The following is a 14976-nucleotide window of genomic DNA, read 5'->3' on the forward strand; positions in this document are numbered from 1 at the left end:
TATTGGTCAGCATGAGGGGCAATAGTCTCAGCACACCAGCACTCTAGCCGTTGTCAGGCTTTTACTCTGAAGTTGAACTGCCCTTTGGACATAAAAACTGGCAGTTCACAGCACTCAGCATTGCACTGATACTCTCCCCTTCCATTAGAATCCCAGTGTGATGGCCAGTGCTCACTGGTAGCACGGGCTAGTGGGTCAGGCCTTTAGTCGCCACTTTGCTAGTCTTCCCTCCGGACCACATTCATATCTCGTGTCAGCCTGTCTTTTTCTTTGTTTGGGGTGAAGTCAACCCTGTGGTCGGGTTATCCACTCATCCTATCTCTTCCCAGTGTGGCAGAGTACCGGGGAAGACAGGAACTTGGTTATTGACCCCACGCCACAAGATCCACCCCCAGCTATGGGTTTCGAAAGTTATTTATCCTTTCCCTCCTCCCCACCAGGGTAGAGTCTAGAATGCAAGGGGCTTTGGGCCCTTTTTAATGAGACTTGGGGAGTGGGTTGGTAGGGGAGCCCGGGCCCTCCCACTCAATCAGGCTCCAGTAAAGGTTACTAAATGTCCAGTACCCAGGAGCACCTTAAGGCTGTCCCCAGGCAACTTCCTACCACCCACACTGTTGTCCAAGTCTTGCATTCTATCCCCAAACAGTAACAGAACAAGGTGCTGACTGAACCTTCAGTCCATCTGGGCTCAGCAGGTAGGCTCCTGTCTTCCAGGAGACAGTTGTCTGCAGCACCCTTACCCAGGAGCTCTCAGGGCAGCTCCTCTCTCCATTTCCTTGTCAGCCTCTTTCTGAGCTCTTTGGTTCCACCTCTAGCTGGAGCATGCTCTGCAGGTGTGGCTGGATGGGGCTATCCTGGTCTGGAGTTACTCTTTAACCCCTTCAATTCTAGTGCAGGGTTTGTATATCCCATCATAGTCAGAAACAAATCTGAGATTCAAGGATGCCATAAATTTGGTTTTTCCTTTGGGTGTGATACATACTCTCTCTCTCTGTTCTCCAAACACTAAGCATATAGGCCCTGATTCAGGAAGCATGATTCAGGACAGCACATGAACATGTGCTGAAGTACTGTCCTGAATCAGGGCCTTAGTCACAGTCAGCTCAAGGAGTAATATTGCCTAAGTTGTTCCAAATCTTTCGTCTTCTGCATGTTAGTTCTCAATCAGAATTGCGCTGGACCTACATTAACATTTGTATTTCATGGAAGAACAGTCACGAGTTCATGAATACTACACTGTGTAAAGATATGGCTAAAAACTGGTGCTTTTCATTAGGGAAATGTGGGTAGAAAGGATTTATTTTATATGCAGAAACAACAGATATTTCATTTTGTTTGCACAGAAGTCTTTCTCTTCTGATATGAATGCTAGGCTGCAAGCACATTTCTGATCAAGTTTAGTAATTAAATTTAGCAGCAATATGTTTTCTTATCAGGTTTGAGAATTTTTTGCTACCCTCAGTGATTTATGTCATGTTGACCTCAGATCAAGGCTGGTATTTTTAATTAACTGAGGTGAAATTCCTTCATTTTCCCAAAGCATATAGCTTATTGAGGATTCTTTACATATCCTTGTTATGTTCGAACTGACTTGAAATAGATTGGATTGTTTCTAAAATGCTATTCTGTTTTTTTATAAGGGTCATCAACCACAGCAAAGTATCAGCATGTCATTCTCCTTGAGTATGTGACTGTTATTACTTTATTCTACCTAATTTAATCATCAAACATATTCATCTCATGAGACGGTAATATTCTTGCAAGTGCAATTATATTTCGCAGTATGCCTGCTGATTAGGCAGAAACAGAGAAATAACTCATCAGAAAATTACAAAAAGAATTAATCATCAACAACATGTATAGTAAAGATTGCAGTACTTGGTAGTCACTAATTAAACTCCTTCATTCTCAATGTACTAGCCAAGGCTTAATAGGAAGCATGTATACATACCCAATGAATGAGTAAAGATCACATAACCACTCACTAAAGGTTTACACTTCTAATTGTGCAAGAAAGATGGAAGAATTTATTGTTTGTTTCTTTATGAGGAAAGTCCCCTGTAGTAAGCATGATATTTCATGAGTTGCAAACTACATCCTGGCCTGCATCATTAAAATCCTGAAACAGAGAAATGAAAAGAATGTCAAAACACAGATGACTGTGGTTGTTTGTTATTATTACTGAAGTCCCCCAAAATATGATAGATGTGTATAGACACCTAGGATGACATAGTCCCCACAAACAATAATTTAAGGCCTCAATCTTGCTAGCGTGCTTAACTTTATGCATTGTGAACAGTCCCATTGACTTCAGTTGGACAATTCACAGGGCATAAAATTAAACAGGTGCAAAAGTCTTTGCGGATGGGCCTAAGGCTCTGGTCCCACAGGTGACAGTACACAGCAGACAGCTACATGCACACAGAGCCCAACTGAAGTCAATGGGGCTCTGCAACAGTGCATCACACTATAAATTGCAGGTTAGGAGCCTAACAAAAACTATCACTGCAAGGCACTGAAGAGTTCACCAATTTACCTATTAAAATCCCAATCTGAACCAGTTTGACATTTAAAGATCATCCTGATCTGAGATAGAGTTTGACCAGATAAATAAAACTCACTGGCACTATAGTTTCTTCAGTCAAGGATCTCAAAATAATGTACAAAGTAGGTATCATTATTACCGTCTTTTTATACACAAGTGAGGCACGTGTACCCAGGTTCACATAACAAGTCTGTGGCTGAATCAGTGGTAGAACCCAAGGTCTTTAGACTCCTAGTCCACTACTGTTATCACTAGAAAACACTGTCTCCCTCACTGGCCATATGAATTTGCAAGCACTGTAGCTGACTTTACAAGTTATATAGAGATGCACTATTATGATTACTCAATCAGGACTAACTACTTAATGTTTAAATCAGGTTTGTTATCCCCATTCCCTCCCCCCCCTGCACATCTGCTTACAAGTTTCACTTTTAAGAATTATTTATTAATGTATTTGCATTATATACACACTAAAAAGGTGGCTTTACACTCCTGTGGTTTTCCCCATGGAATTTAAGCTAATGGTTTAGGATTTACCTACCTGAAAAACCACCTTTGTCCCCCCTCACATTATCATAATGGATGTCAGCAGAGGCACTTAAGCTGTCATATACTCTAGGAGTCCTTCCCATAATTAGAGACCCCCCTAAAATAACACTTCAGTATCCCTAAACAGCAGCAATACTATTCAGTACAGCCTATAACCAGCAAGCTAGCCAACTTAAATCACCATCCCGCTCCAACAATTCACCACCCACAACAATTGTCCCTCCGGCTTTTCTCAAAAAAGATTGAAGACTAGCTTTGCAGCATACTCTACCTCTGTGCTGCTATAGACAGAGGGAGGTTCCTAAGCCCTGAGGCCTTTTGCTACATCAGCAGGCATCAGATCAAGCACCTTTACTGATTTACAAACGCATGGCATGCTGGGATGGTGGTTTCTTTGGTCAGTATGCCGCTAAGCCATTTAGGGCTATATAGATCAAAATCTGTACCTTAAACTCCTCCTGAAAAGCCACAGACAGCATAAAGCTACCCTCAGGCCCCAACTCAAGTTCTGTGTTCAGGCGAACTTGGCCAGCCTTGAGGATCAGGCCAGTGTCCAGCAGCTATTGTGAATGACTGTAGCACAGTCATGGCTATTTCGCCTTCCCATCCTCAGAAACAGCATTGTAAACAGGATACTAGACCCCCTGAATCAATGGATGCTACCAGATATGATGGTATCCTCAAGAAAAGCGTAGGGGAATCCATGCAGTAATTTTAGCAATAATAATATGGATCGAACACCATGATTTTATATAATATAGTTATACATTATAGTAGAAAGTAAGTATTACATTTATGAGGCAAAATATATTTCCTTCATTTAGTCAAAAAAGTTCAAACTGGGAAGAAGATATTTTAATAGGGAGAATAATAAGTAGTGGAACATCTTACTAAGGAATTCAGTAACCTTTCCACCACTTGCATTGAGACTGGATGGCCTTTCTAAAAGGTATGCACTGTTCAGCCACAAGTTATGGGGCGGGGCTGAAATTCTATGATGTGTTCTACAGGTGGTCAGACTAGACTATCATGGTCTCTTCTGGCCTCAAAATCTATAAATTTACTGAAAAATTTAAAAAATGCCTTCAAAAATGTGGGTCACAAATCAATTTAGGAATAAAGGAACATTTTCATTTGATCTTGGACAAATGCCAGAGCTTAGGGCAGGTCTACACTTAAAACACTGAAGCAGTGCAGCTGGTTCGCTGTAGTGCTTTCAGTGAAGTTGCTACTGTGCTGAGGGGACAACTGCTCCCATAGGACCTAGTTAATCCACCTCCATGAGAGTGGGGTAAGGTCAGTATAACTGCGTCACTCGGAGGTGTGGATTTTTCACACCCTTCAGCGATGTAGTATTATACCAGTGTAAGTAATAGTGCAGGCATGGGCCTTATATTCCAGCACACTAGTGAGACATTTCAGTATCAGGCATATTTAATCTCCAGTTTCTACTGTTTTTTAAAAAATCTTAAAGTCAATCATTTCAATCCAGCTCATTTTGCAAATCAGAAAGGAAGACTATAAGGGGAAAATTAAGTATTAACATCTTTATACCTCTATAGCACAACATGACATGACATTTGAAATCATCTCTTGTGTGTTCCTTTTTTTTTCATTAATTTGTTCTTGGTATGAGTTCCTCTGCAGGCTGGTTTTGTGCTTCTTGTTTTTTGTGCAGATTCTCCCTCTTTGTCTACAAAATAAATAAATAAATGCGATAAAACATTTTATAATCAGATTCTTTGTTTTATTTAAATAATACAGATTTGACTGCAATAAGTTAGTCTCCCTAACTATGTAAAACACTACATAAACTAATATTAGCTTTCATTAAAGTAACTAGTACCCTTTCAAAAAATAACATTTGTAACTCCCGGACAAGAAAGTGAAAACAAACTTCCATGCAACTTCCATGTGTCAGTGTTCACTAGACATGATGGACTCAATTCTGTCCCCAGATATGTACGTAGAGCTCCTATTGATCTCAATGAGACATCCCATGTCCAGTTGAGTGCAGAATGTGGTTGGATTATCTTATTTCGTCCTCTCATTCTTCATTGGCAGTCCCTCCCCTGACCTTGTTTCTTCTGTCTTCCTGCTTTGTAGTTAAAAAAAGAGCAGCTGGGGCTTCTTCTCTTCCCCTCCAGAGAGGACAGTGTAAGGGCTCTGGGCTACAAGTGTCTTTTTGTCTCTGAAATTAAGGGGGAAGGGGGAGGCAACTCACATCTCCACTGCATTCAAGAGCGGGAACGCTAAGTACAGCTACTTCCAGCAGACAGTCATAGGCTGCCAAAAATGGGATTACAATTTAAATAAACAACAGATAAATCACCTAAAAGCTATGAATAACCACTGCCATCTAGTCATCTAATTCACTGTTGTCGATCTATTCATTTCCCTATCATCGCTTTAAGGACAGTTGTTTTTATGGTCAGATTCAGTAACAACTCATTGCCCTTTCAGTGGGCATAGGCTCAGGCACATGTAATCTTTCACAGCATGTATGGCCTTTTGCAGGTCAGAAGTTGGGAGGCGTTTTTATGGATATTGATACTGGAATGATAGTTTGAGCAGACATCGTTTGTGTGTTCTGTGCTACTGTGAAAGAAAATGTCAAGAGGTGATTTTTTTTCGTGATGCAGAAGATCTGCCAAAAGGCAACAACCAAGAATATACAACAAAACTAATGCATGTTAAAGTGATTCACCTGCATGCTTACAGAGTAGGCAGATTCACTGAACGAAGTCAAACAACTAGGCATAGTTGATCACAGTTGTTACAAATAGCCAAGCTAATAATGAAAATAATATAAACTAAAATAAAAAGAGAAGACAAAAAGCAATATCTAAAAACATTATATGTTCATCAGGTATATGAAATATATAGAGTACATTGCATATGTACTAGTATACATACATAAAAAATATATACACAGGACACTTACTGTTTGCATATATGATTCTGCGTTCACAGTTTACAAAAAAAAAAAAATCAATGAAAGCACACTTTATTTTGTTACTACATTCATGACACGTTCCTCATCAGTCATCTACTCACAATAAGTCAACCAAAGATTGAAGACATATGAAATCAACATTTCAGAAGAGCAGCCAATGGTGTGTGTTCCGTAATACACTATTTGGCACATCAGTAAGGCTGCCAACACAGAGAACTAACAGTATTGCAAGGGTATTGCAAAGCAACCCATTTTACTACTAGTAGCCAGAGCTGTGCAAATAATTAGCCTAATCTTGCATTCCTTGGGCACCAAAAGCCATCACTGGAAGCAGTGGAAGTTTTAGGTGTATAAAGATTGCAGGTTCAGAACCTCTAGGAGTTCCATACAAGAAAGAGTTTTGGAAATAGAGCAGGTTATATACAATATATGTTGATAGCTGAACTCTATCAAATCTGTTGCCACAAAAGTAAGAAAATCAAATAGGCAAATGAACTAAAAACTCCAGTTCAACAAAAGAGACTGGAAAACAATACGGAAAATGACAAACACTAACTCAGCAGTATTAAGGGGTTTTCAGAAAGATACACAATAGGTTTTACTGTAAACCCCTCCTCCTCCCATAAAGTATATAAAGTAGGACTCTATCAGGGTAAAAATGCAATAAGCCTGTAAGTACCTCTTTGCAGACCCATGAATTAAGAAAGCCAGTGTTGCATATGGTTACCTTTATCACCAAATCTGGAAGTAACAGAACCTGTTTATAGAAAAAAAATCAAAGTGTATAATGCTATTGTACTCACAACATTGCTCTATGGATGTGAAACATGGCCCTGTTATCAATGGCACATTAAGAAGCTTGACAGTTTCCATTTGTGACACATATAACATCTTCTGGGCATCAAATGGCAGGACTGGGTGTCCAACACAGAAGTTTTGGCAAAAGCTGGTTTGTTTGGTATTGAGGCTCATTTGATTTATGTCCAGCTGGGATGGGCTGGTCATAATTCATATGCCTCAAACCTGTCTATCAAAACAAATACCATATTCCAAATTAAGCTCTGGCAATTGTAAATGTGGAGGGGAGATGAAATGCTTCAAAGATACTCAAAACAAAATCTGCATATGATGAATAGTTCTGATCTGATCTTCGAGCAACTGGCAGCTGACCACATAGCACAGCACCATGCTGTAAGCATGGGTGTCTGCAACTTTGAGAAGATGTTACACAGCTGGAAGCACAGCGCCAGGTACAGAAACAACATGGTTGTCAACAAAACCAGACAATGGCTCTATTGTCAGTGTGGCAAACATTGTTCTTCCCAAACTGGTCTATGGATCCATGCAAAGATCCCCTATTACAAACTAGGATTGTTGAAGTCACCCTCAAAATCAGGATGACTGAATAAAAGAAATGTCTGTGAAGGATTACAATTCTCTGAACATCAGCAAACAGCTAGTATTTCACACATAAGATTTCATATTCTGAACTGACTTTTTTGGCCAGAAATACTTAATAACCTCTCCACAGCCTTAGAAATAAATATCCCCTAATCCAGATATTATATGACTCCTTGTCCTTCCAAATTAATACACCCTCACTATTGACAAAATGGTTCATAATAGCCTTGACAGTCGGAAAAATAATAATTCTCATGAAAGGGTGAAACAGTGAAGGTCTCTCTCACACTTAATAGCTAATAGAATACCATAGTAGTAAAAATCACACTACTGGAAGAATAAAGAGGAAGACAGTTCAGAATGGATTAGATGAATGAAATAACTACCTAGGACAAGCATTAAAACAGCCCTCTTGCTGTAAGTAAAAGCCTGAGTCCACTGCCTTGACAAGGAAATAAATCTCCGCACCACAACCACAGTCATCAAATGTTAACAAATTGTTATTTTGAATAAAATAATATATGAACCTATGTCTCTGCAAATTTCTCTATCACGAAGCAGTTACAGAACAGATTTTTAAAGGCACAACTCTGCATGCACCTGATGTATACCAGTCAGGTGAACACATAATGACATCTTTAAAAATGTGCATCTAAAAATACCCAAAATATGTACTTTATAATTCATATAATTAAAATACAATACAGTTAATAACAAACTATTTCCAGATGTGTCTTCCAGTGAGGTGTGTTCATATAATAAAAGGTCAAAATGTTATACTTTTACATTATAACTTTGCAAAAAGAAAGCATAGGTACAGTGTCCTACTGCTATGTTATGAAATTATGAAGGATATACACACAGTATTATAAATCAGATACGACTGTGATATGACATGAAAGGCTGCATGAAACACCTAACTCAGGCCCTGATTCAGAAGTTTATTTAAGCACTTGCTTAAGTTTCATTGACTTAAATGGGACTAAAGCACATGCTTAAAGTTAAGTACATGTTTGTGCTTTGTTGAATCAGGGTCTCAAATAGCAGTAACATTGGATAGGGTGACAAGTGGGTGAGGCATATATTTTCTTGGACGAACTTCAGTTGGTGAAGAGACAAGCTTTTGAGTGACAAAATTAAATACAGTCCCATGAAAAGAGCAGCATCCTTTGAAATCTGTGCAATAAAGACCATCTATAGAAACAGTAGGAATAGAACGATAATATTCACTATAAAAATAGATTACTTCTGTAACCCCCTTTCAATAGCAAGGATAATATATATATATTAACTAAATTATTGAATATTAAACTAAAAAGATCCTGTCACATTACGATCTCCAGTTCAATGAAAACTAAGCATTCATCTGCTACATCTATCCAAAAATAAATAGTGCTGCTGTATTAGCCATCATCTTTTAATTAAGTTTCACTTCTAAATGAAGAAATGAAAAACAGAATTTTCAATCACAATATTTACCCTAAACACTGGACAAGGAAGCAGTTCTACAATATGATGCAACTGAGTGAAGTGTCCAGTTACAGAATTATTATTGTTCCTGGGCCAGATTTTCCCTTGGTGTAAATCCATAGAAGTTACAGGTCCATAGATGTAACTGATTGGAAATCAGACCCTGACAACAACGAAGAAAACAGGAAAGAGATTGCAGAAATTTGTAGCAGTACATACAGTAACATTTGCAGTAACTAAATGACATGGCATTCTAGCGAAATAGTTGTTTCATGACAGGAACCTGTATACATCTTTTTTTCCTTCACCTAGCAGATCAAAAAACCTCTCATTTCATCATAGGACATCATCATAACATTCTCCATGACATACTCATTCCTACAATTCAGAATGATGTGAGTTACCTGACAATAGTAGCCCTAAAAGAAGTGGATGACAAGAGAAACAACAACTTGTACTCATTGGGAACCCTTTCTTATTCCTTCCTCCCTACGCTGACCCCACCACCTGCACACGGTGACAGTCATAAAGCCATTTGGTGAGACTAGTCAAAATCAGAGACTCCCTTTTCCTGATTACTTGGATGGCTGATGTTCCGAACAGAAAGAATGCCTGAAATATTTGAGAATTATCATTCAAAAAATTAAGGTGACTTGGCCAATGTTAATCTTTCTCATTATTTGTAATTTAAAATGAAAACAGAATGCAGATGAGGTAGGTAAACATTATCAACATTTGACAGTGGAAGTAACAGATACAGGGTCTAATTCTGAGCTAATGTACAACTCAGGTGAAGCCAATTAAATTGTAAAATAAAATTGGAATTTGATCTAGTGTGACTTACACAAAGTTGCATGACTCAATAATAGAAGTGGGATTATCCACTATCCCCGTGCCCCCAGCACCCTGTTCAATTCTCTGTAACAAAATGCCTCTCAGAAGAACCTAAACACATCTCTTCTCTCTGCATCCAGTACATCTAAAAAATAAACTGAGCTTTAAAAAAGGCAGTCTATGATGTTAATCTTTCTTACAATGTCTACCAAACAACAGCATGTGAAATAGGGAGAAGCCCAGTATACAGTATTCCAAGTATACCAAGTTAATGGAAAGAAGGGAAGTGAGAGCTAGAGAACAATATAATTTATTTGGCTTTGAGTAGGCTGATTCTGCGAGTCTGAAGTAAATGTCAAAATAGACAGGATTTAAATTAATCACAAAGTCACAATGAACTTTTAAAATTAAAAATTGTTGATCACAAGGCAAGTCAATTTAATCAGTCCTTTTGCATGCTCCACTGATTACTCCAACACTTCCTCATTGTCCATTATACCCAAATACTTTCACACTTGAATTGTCTAAATGATAATCAACAATCAAACAGATTAGCCTGATTTGAAATTTGAAAGGGTGCTCAGAACAAAACAATTATTTCACTACGTCTTGGTCTATACTAGATGCCTTTGCCAGTATGATAATATCACTTAGGGCTGTGATTTTTCTTTTTATGACATTTTTATACCATCAAAAGCCCTCGGGTAGATGCAATTACTTTACCAACAAAAACTTTTTTTCAGGGAACTGGTATAAGCCATACCGGCAAAGCACTCTTTTGCTGGTGTCAATTGCATCTACACTTGGAATGTTTGCGGTTATAATTGTTCAGGCGAAGTGATAGTGACAAATCATTTCTAGTGTAGACAAGGCCTAAACTTAATCACAGCAGTAACGTTAATATCATTTTATCTTTGTCCTTTGATTTGTCTAACAGCTAAGTAAGTTTTAAAAATTAGACAAGATGGGTCAAATTCTCACAAATGTGTGTAAAAACACATGAACTATTGCATGCCAACCCTGAATGTCCATTTCTTGTGATTGTGCACATAAATAGCTAGTTATATGCATAAATGGAAACCGTCACACAAAAGGAGGTGCATGATGGGGTGTCCATCCCACATAAGGTCTGTGGGGTTACAGTGGCTAGCTGGGTCAATTAAGTCCCCAGACGGCATCTGGAGGAGTCAGGGAACAGGGATTAATTAGATAAGGCACGACTGGGCAGGAACAGGAGAAGCCTGTATAAAGCCCAGGAGCTGAGAGCAGCTAGGGGCTGCAGGGAAGGAGTCTGCAGTCACCCTCTGGAGAAGAAGGGAGGTATGTTGGGACTATAGAGGGTAGTCTACAGTTTACTCCCTGGGAGGAGGGTGTGTGAGTGACAAACCCCAGACTTCAGGGAGAGCCATAAAGGTAGGAAGGCTCAGGGGAAAAGCAGCAAGGTATGGGATAGGGCAGATCTTGGGTGCTGATGAGAGGGCCCCAAAACTGGGACCTGGAGTAGAGAGTGGGCTCAGGTTCCCTTACCAGCCACTGGGGAAGTGGCACAGACCAGGCAGGGGAGAGCAGACTGCCTGGGACAGTTGTCCTGAAAAGACTTTGATACCCCAAAAGATGAGGGTGCATAGTGACCTGGCCAGAAGGCCAAGTTATGAAGAAGGAGTACCTGGAGTTTGCAAAGATGGGTGGAGAGACTGCCAAAGGAAAGTGCAGCATGTGGAAGGAGCTAATCCCCAGAGTGGCCAGGAGGAGCATCCCTAGTGGTAAGTGAACCCATGACAGTGCACACATGTTTTTTGTAAAGAGAAATCATGCCTCATTAATCTATTAGAATTTTTGAGGGTGTCAACAAATGTGTGGCAATGGTCATGCAGTCTGAGAGTGTTCCTCCCAAAGGGTCTTAAGCAAAGTAAGCAGTCATGGAATAAGAGGGAAGGTCTCTCATGCATCAGTAACTGTTAAAAGATAGGAAGCAAAAGGTAGGAATAAATGGTCAGTATTCACAGTAGAGAGAGATAAATAGCGTGTCCCCCCAAGGATCTGTACTGGGGTCAGTGCTGTTCAACATTAATGATCTGGAAAAGGAGTAAACAGTGGAGGTAGAAAAGTTTGCAGAAGATACAAAATTACTCAAGATAGTTAAGTTCAACCTAACTGTGAGGAGTTACAAAGGGATCTCACAAAACTGGGTGACTGAGCAACAAAATGGCAGGTGAAAAACCAATGTTGATAAATGCAAAGTAATGCACTTGGAAAACAATTATCCCAACTATGTATATAAAATGATGGGGTCTAAATTAGCTTCTTCTAGCATTTGTAGTGCGTGCCGACCACCAACAGCCACTTAATCAGCTAAATTAGCTGTTACCACTCAAGAAAGAGATCTGGGAGTCATCGTGAATATTTCTCTAAAACATCTGCTCAGTGTGCAGCAGCAGTCAAAAAAACTAACAGAATGTTTGGAATCATTAGGAAAGAGATAACAAGACAGAAAATATAATGCCACTATACAAATTCCACGGTACACTCACACCTTTATACTGCATGCAGTTGTTCTGCTTGCCCCATCTCAAAAAAGCTTAGAATTGGAAAAAAGTACAGAGAGAGCAACAAAAATTATTAGGGGTATAAAACAGCTTCCATATGAGCAGAGATTAAACAGATTGGGACTGTACAGTTTAGACAATAGATGACTAAAGAAGCGTATGATAGAAGTCTATAAAGTCATGAATGATGGGGAGAAAGTGAAAGTCATCCAATGAAATTAATAGGGAAGAGTTTTAAACAAATATAAGGACGAACTTCTTACAAATGCACAGACAATCTGTTAAACTCATCTTTAGGGGATGTTGTGAAGGCTAAAAAGTATAACAGGGTTCAAAAGAGAATTAGATATGTTCATGGAGGATAGGTCCTTCAATGGTATTAGCCAGATGGTCAGGAATGCAATTGCATGCTCTGGGTGTCCCTAAGCCTCTGACTGCCAAAGCTGGGACTGGACAACATGTGATAATGGTCTTGTCTATTTATTCCCTCTGAAGCATCTGGCATTGGCCACTGTCAGAAAATAGGGTACTAGGCTAGATGGAACATTCATCTGAACCCAGTATGGCCATTCTTTGGTTCTTAAATTCCACAATTCCAAGTGCATTTTGCCATGCCTCCTATTATAAGATTCAGATAAACTCCTTTCAGTTTATTGTAGAGATAACAACATCAACTGAAACCATTTTATAGCTAAGCTTAATACATTGAAAAGGAAGGTGGAAGTTCACAGTTCATATCTGTATATGAAAGGAAATGTAAGCTTGAGGTCCAAGTACAAAGTAGGATCCATAATGTCTTGAAAAAAAGAAAAGGAATACTTGTGGCACCTTAGAGACTAACAAATTTATTTGAGCATAAGTTTTCGTGAGCTACAGCTCACTTCATCAGATGCATTTGGTGGAAAATACAGTGGGGAGATTTATATACACACACATGAGAACATGAAACAATGGGTTTTATCATACACACTGTAAGGAGAGTGATCACTTAAGATAAGCTATTACCAGGAGGAAGGGGCGGGGGGGGGGGAAGGAGGAAAACCTTGTCTGAGTTCTACTCCTTACTCTGTCCCCATAATCTAAACCACATGCTATCCAGTAGACATCTATTTAATAGCTCACATTGTTGCTGTTGTCCTTCATGACGAAAGAGATACTGATGGCAGTTTTATGTCTTGATGCCGAGGAAGGGATTACGTCTGTGCCTGCTGTGTCTGCCGAGGTTTACACTCTGCCTGTATGCTTTAAGATCCATACTGCAGTTAATCTTGAATTGGGTAAATCCATCACTGACCACTGCTGCCAGCATGATCTGTCAACATCAGTCCAGCTGCCAAAATCAACATTGAACTGTTTCAAGTTATGTTTCAGTGTGTCCTTGAAGCATTTCTTGTGCTGCCTCATATGCAGTTGCACACTGTGTTTGCCAGACAGCTACTGCTTTGGCATACTGGTGTCATCCATCCTCAACACACGACCAGCCCCGGGTAACTGTGATGCGATAAACATGGCTTCAATCTGTGTAGAGTGACTACGTTCCAGAACCTCATTAATGGTAACTTTATCTGGCATATTTGATGCAGGGTACGGCATGCAGATGTTGTAAATGGAATTTATCTAGCAGCTTAATATGATTCCTGTAGTGGGTCCAGGTTTTATGCCCATACAAGAAGTTAGATAGTACAACCACTTTAGAGAGTTTAACTTAGTTTGAAGCTTAATAACTGTTGCTGCCAGATTGCCTTATAGTCTGACAGATGATGAACTGATCTTGTTGATACAACTTGTCAGCTCCTTGTCTACAGTAACATCATTTGACAATATACTACCAAGATAGTAAAAGTCTGTAACAGCATTCAGATGTGTGTTGCTGATAATGACTTTTGGTTTCATGTAGAGTTTTCCTGATGCAGGCTGATACATGACCTCTGCCTTTTTCAGATTGACTGTCAGCCCTTACCTCTCTGCAGACTGCGTGAATCTGTCTGTGATCCATTGTATATCTTCTGGAGTATATATCTCTAGAGCACAGTCATCGGCAGCAGCTCATAAATAATTGCCTTGAAGATCTTCATGGAAGATTGCAGCCTGTTCAGATTAAATAATTTTCCTGAGGATTGGAAATTTATCCTGATACCGTCATTCAGGTCTTTTGTAGCATCATCAAGCATTGCTGCATAGAAAGATTGAAAAAGAGTGGACCAATAATGCAGCCCTGCTTAATACCATTAATAATAGGAAATGGGTTGGACAGAACACCATCTACTATTTCCATCATGAAACAGTCTCAGAAAGTTGGTGAATTTTTCTGGACAACAAAACTTGCATAACACTTACTGCCCAGGTCTACTGATGATGTCAAATGCTTTAGCCAGGTCTATAAAGACAGGTTGCTGTTATCTGAATTTCTTATGCATCTGATGGGCTACCAAAATCAAGTCTGCCATACCTCATGTTGACCCAAAACCACATTGCGATTCCAGTAGCATGGAGTTAATGATGGGGCGGGGGGAAGCCGAGACACAAAATGAGATCATACTAGCTAGGGACATAAAAGGAAACAAGAAAACATTCTCCAAATACATTAGAGCAATAGGAAGACCAAGGACAGAGTAGACCCATTACTCAATGAGGGGGGGAAAGACAATAACAGAAAATGTGGAAATTGCAGAGGT

At 39.4% G+C, this 14976-nt stretch overlaps 1 protein-coding gene across 3 annotated transcripts in view; it reads right to left on the reverse strand.

Moving 5' to 3' along the window:
* Window positions 1–961: 961 nt before the first annotated feature.
* DCDC2C (doublecortin domain containing 2C) overlaps window positions 962–14976 on the reverse strand; it is a 107290-nt gene continuing 93275 nt past the window's right edge. For all 3 annotated transcript variants that reach the window (XM_038396333.2, XM_038396334.2, XM_038396332.2), the window contains exons 12-13: window positions 4649–4787; window positions 962–2119 (exon numbers count right to left, since the gene is read on the reverse strand). In XM_038396333.2, the coding sequence (XP_038252261.1) occupies window positions 4681–4787 (107 nt within the window). In that variant the 3' untranslated portion in view covers window positions 962–2119; window positions 4649–4680. The remainder of the gene's footprint in view (window positions 2120–4648; window positions 4788–14976) is intronic.

This window comes from Dermochelys coriacea, chromosome 3 (genome assembly GCF_009764565.3).
Source record: "Dermochelys coriacea isolate rDerCor1 chromosome 3, rDerCor1.pri.v4, whole genome shotgun sequence".
In the NCBI taxonomy this organism is placed as follows: Eukaryota; Metazoa; Chordata; order Testudines; family Dermochelyidae; genus Dermochelys; species Dermochelys coriacea.